Source organism: Orbicella franksi, chromosome 12 (assembly GCF_964199315.1).
Source record: "Orbicella franksi chromosome 12, jaOrbFran1.1, whole genome shotgun sequence".
NCBI lineage: Eukaryota > Metazoa > Cnidaria > Anthozoa > Scleractinia > Merulinidae > Orbicella > Orbicella franksi.
Window position 1 is genome coordinate 12,618,466 of NC_138156.1, and position 4,092 is coordinate 12,622,557.

Genomic DNA, 4,092 nt, shown 5'->3' on the forward strand with positions numbered 1-4,092 from the left:
TTCTTCATTGTACTGTCCAAGATCTTCATGAACATTTCCCAAGTTGTCATAGCTGGCTGCTACATTGGCACGTTCCTCACTGAAAATCTGTTTCCTTATGATCAGTGCCTTCTCGTGGTAATCTTTTGCTTCATTGTACTTTCCAAGAACTCTATGAGCACATCCCAAGTTGTTATAGCTGGCTGCTACATTGGCATGTTCCTCGCCGAAAATTTTTTTCCTGATGATCAGTGCATTCTATGTGTCATTTGTGGTAACCCCCCTCTGCTCTAATGCCTCGAACTTGTCTCCCCCCTGATTTTTGCCTCCAAGAAGAAGAAAGAAAACATCTCCATGACTTTTGCGCAGGTAATATTGTTTCTGTCTGGGATAAGAGAATTAAACAAGGTGGAGACTCGGACATTTGCAAACGTGATGTTCTTGCAAGTGTGCAGCTTGTTACTGTATTCCAATGTCCAGGTTCAAGCCCCCTGTGTCGTGTTTACATGTCATTGACCTCTAGTGGCCAGCTGCTAGCAAACATGCAATCTTACTGGTTGCTTTGGTGCCAACAAAAATTACCGGCAGCAGCCAGAGGGTTATATTGCAAAAACAAAACTACTCTATTCACTCTAGATCTAGTGGTTCACTTTGCATCAACTCTGATGCTGGGCACATAGTCCCAGCCGCAGTGCAACTATCAGCCAATCAGAAAAACAATGTGTTTGCAGTATAATTGTTACTACCGGTAAAACTAATGCAAATGCTGTAATCTGATTGGTTTAAAAGTACACTACCAGACACAGAAGTGTCCACTGGCTGAAGGTCATCTAAAACATGACCGTGTGTTTTCGTTTCCCTGAAATTTTAGGACTCTTTCAGAGGAAGATTTTGAAACATTATCGGATAAAACTACTTAAATGTTATTTGAAGGAAATTTGGATAACAAGATTACTGGAGATAAGGTGATAGTTGATTTGGCCTCATCAAACTCATAGACAATTCTCCAAAAAAATTAGCAAAGGAAATTATGACCTTGACAGGGTCAGCAGAGTCTTTCATGATTTTCTTTCTCCATTAATTCTCCTTAGCTTTAGCTTTAGCTTGAAGTTTGTCAAAAATATACTCTGCCACAGTACATGTCGTGCTAAATTTTTCAGCTCTGATCTTCTCAGTGTTGGAAGTGTGGTCTAACAGTCTTCCGAGTTTGATACAATGTATATTACTTCACCCTCATCAACTATCACCGCATAGAAATCTCGAGCTCTGATGAGATAAACAGTAAGGTTAGGCTCGATTTCCGTCGCTCTCTCGTGTCCGGTCTACGTTCCTTCCCCGAGGAGAGTGGCTTCGGGGAGGAATGCAGGCTCCTTCCCCGAACAGCGGCTGCTAATCGAGCCTACAGTACTTGGTGTGTTGATTTGCAACAGAAAATAAGTACATTATCCAATAAATTGTCTTTGTTTCAATTGGTGTTGTAGTTGTATGGAGCTGGCACAATGAGCAATACCCTATGTCTTGGCATTTTCGCTGCCCTTGTTTACTTGCGAGATCTGAAGTGGTACTACTCTGCAGGTTAGTCTATATCAGGGGGATAAAAAGCTAATTTCTCCCTAAAAAAAAGCACATCAATCAGACAGGTGATGGGAATCAGGAAAATCATCAAGTAGGAGATATTAAGGTTTATTCCTAATACACGTTGTGTTGGTGAGAGCTATTAGAACTGTGTAGCAGTTCCAATATTGAGTGAAAGGCCAACCAACTGACTAACTGATTGACTAACTGATGGAAAGACAGAGGATGGATGAATAAATTGATTGATAGATGACTGATTTCTCAAATTTTCATCTGCAGAGGTGACTGTGATTATCTTTGTGCAGTGGGTTGTGGGAATCGTTGGTTTCCGTTTGACTTACAAGGTAAGCTTCCTTTCAATTTGTGAAACAATAGAAATATCACCAGAAAGGTCTCCTGTCTGTTTCATGTCCTCACCATAGCTTGAGCCTGTGTGGTTTCAAGCCAACATAGTAATTTCTGAATCACTATCATATTAAATTCCCTCCATCTCTCCTTTTAACAAAAATTGGCAGACTGTTGGTTGTTTAAGACCATGATACTGCTTTACTAGACCATGATGGCTCTAATGCACTTGGCCAGTCCACTTATTTACAGTATAGGTACTTATAAGTCCCAAATATGGCAGTAAAGAGCTGTTTTACAGTCAGTCAGCTATTCAGCAAAAAGCTGACTAAAATCAGGACTAACCTAAGCCAAACATTATTCCTTAAGACCTCAAAAATGTTGGTGCTCACAAAATTTTGTTTTCTTAGCTCCGCTTTTGTTGTTCACACTGGTTGCTAAAACATCAGCATGAAGTGTTCTCGCATGGTCCTGCTGTTATGTTGTTATGTCACTAGTGTGAACAAGGCCTTAGGATGTCTTTTATCACATACTCTTTGCATAAAAAATGCACAGGAGGTCTCTATAAGAGGCTAAGGGCAGTGAGATTCGTAAGCAATGGTGCGCAAAGATATTCTGCCTGGCCCTTCTGGTGAGTCAATAAACAACTAATATTTTTGACATTTATTCTCTCTTATTTTATGGTGTAGTTGTGGCCTGGTGCCATCGTTGGTTCATTCTACGTCGTGTCCATTGGCCTGGTTGCTCTACTGGAAAGCAGTGCCATTGGCTGGAAGTAACTTTCTTCAATCGCCATTTTCACATGATGTTATTTGTGGCTTGAAAACTGAAATTCGTACATCAGTTTGTTTCCAAAACTGACATTATATTTGAGTCAATTGGTTATGCTTTTTTTTTTGTCATCTCCGGTTTTTTTTTCTGAAACCCTTGTTAAATCAATATCTGCGATTTTCAGGGGGTGGTCTCCATTTTTCCGGTTTTGTAACGCTTTCCAGTTTTGTCACGCAATCTTTCAGAAGATTGTGTGATAATTAAGTTCGAGGCTAACCATGACTGAAGAAAGCAGATTCAGTAGTTGTAAATTATTGTTCTTAATGTATTTTCAATTTAAAATGCACCGAAGTGTTAATTATTGGTATTTGGTGGTCCTGACAGACCCCATGCTAACTATGGTATTGTTATTTCACGAATTGCACAATTAAATATGTAAAGCAAGGATGCTTGCAAATTAAAATAACTAACGTCAAGAACTTCACTGGCCAGTAATGTAAAAGATGCATTTTTTTTACCAGTGATCCGTTGGAGACTTTGTGTGAATAAACGAGTGGGACCTAGTCGGATAGAGCGGTTCAACAATCTATACAGAAAGCAGCGGACTTTTTGTTCACGAATTTGTCTTGTCCTTCTTGTAATGTAATTGTTGAAATAAACGAGAAGATCTCTTGTTAGCACTTAAGTTGTCCTCAGTTTAATACCACCAGTATAGGCAAAGTCTGGTTGGCTCGTGCACTTATACAGGGTGGTAAAGGATGGCCCCTTCTACTCCTTTTACACCACACCCCCAAACCCACCCCCACTCACAATATGTACATAAAAGCTATTATGCTGGGAAGAGGGGGTATGAGTTTCGATGCTGTATAGCAAAAGCGCTAAAGAGCCCATACCCGCGATTTTTACCCCATTGAACTCAATTTCGGTTGTTGTTTAAATATATATTATTCTGTTTCCGTAGCAAGTAGCGGGAGAAAATTGCACGACGTTTTTTCTGGTTTGTACAGACCTTTGTACTTGCTGCTCTTCTCTTGATTTTGGTACCAACTACAGATATATCAGGAGCCATACAGGAAAAATTGTAGAGCTTCCAGGGGAAATGCCAAGATGACTCAAGTTTACCCTTTCACACCACTGAGCTATAAAAATATGAACCATCCTTCTTAATAGGCATGCAGGTGCATGCCTATCGACTTGATAGCCCCTAAGTTAATGATCTTGTCTATCCTGTACTCGTAATTCATTGACGTTTAACTCTATTTAGCATGGGCTTAGCCTTGGGGCCCTTGGGGGGACGGGTTGCTTTTTGAGCCTCCTCTATGTATCTCCAAAAATTTATTTCGTAATGTTTCGCTAATGACGCTGGAGCGTGTTCATTATGTATGATTCGTGTTAACTGTGGAAGTACGTTAGACGCGCTTG

At 40.2% G+C, this 4,092-nt stretch overlaps 1 protein-coding gene across 1 annotated transcript; it reads left to right on the plus strand.

Moving 5' to 3' along the window:
• Positions 1 to 252: 252 nt before the first annotated feature.
• Positions 253 to 2,787, plus strand: LOC145464070 (uncharacterized). Its single transcript, XM_081447885.1, has 4 exons — positions 253 to 348; positions 1,461 to 1,554; positions 1,834 to 1,898; positions 2,589 to 2,787. The coding sequence occupies exons 1-4, from the start codon at positions 334 to 336 to the stop codon at positions 2,676 to 2,678; spliced, it is 264 nt and encodes an 87-aa protein (XP_081304011.1). The 5' UTR covers positions 253 to 333; the 3' UTR covers positions 2,679 to 2,787.
• The last annotated feature ends 1,305 nt before the right edge of the window (positions 2,788 to 4,092 follow it).

What these genes read in the sequence shown, in the direction of transcription:
- LOC145464070 (XM_081447885.1), top strand. An exon ending in GAAGTGGTACTACTCTGCAG is followed by an intron (nt 1,555 to 1,833) that starts GTTAGTCTATAT and finishes TTTCATCTGCAG; the next exon opens with AGGTGACTGTGATTATCTTT. An exon ending in GTTTCCGTTTGACTTACAAG is followed by an intron (nt 1,899 to 2,588) that starts GTAAGCTTCCTT and finishes TTTATGGTGTAG; the next exon opens with TTGTGGCCTGGTGCCATCGT.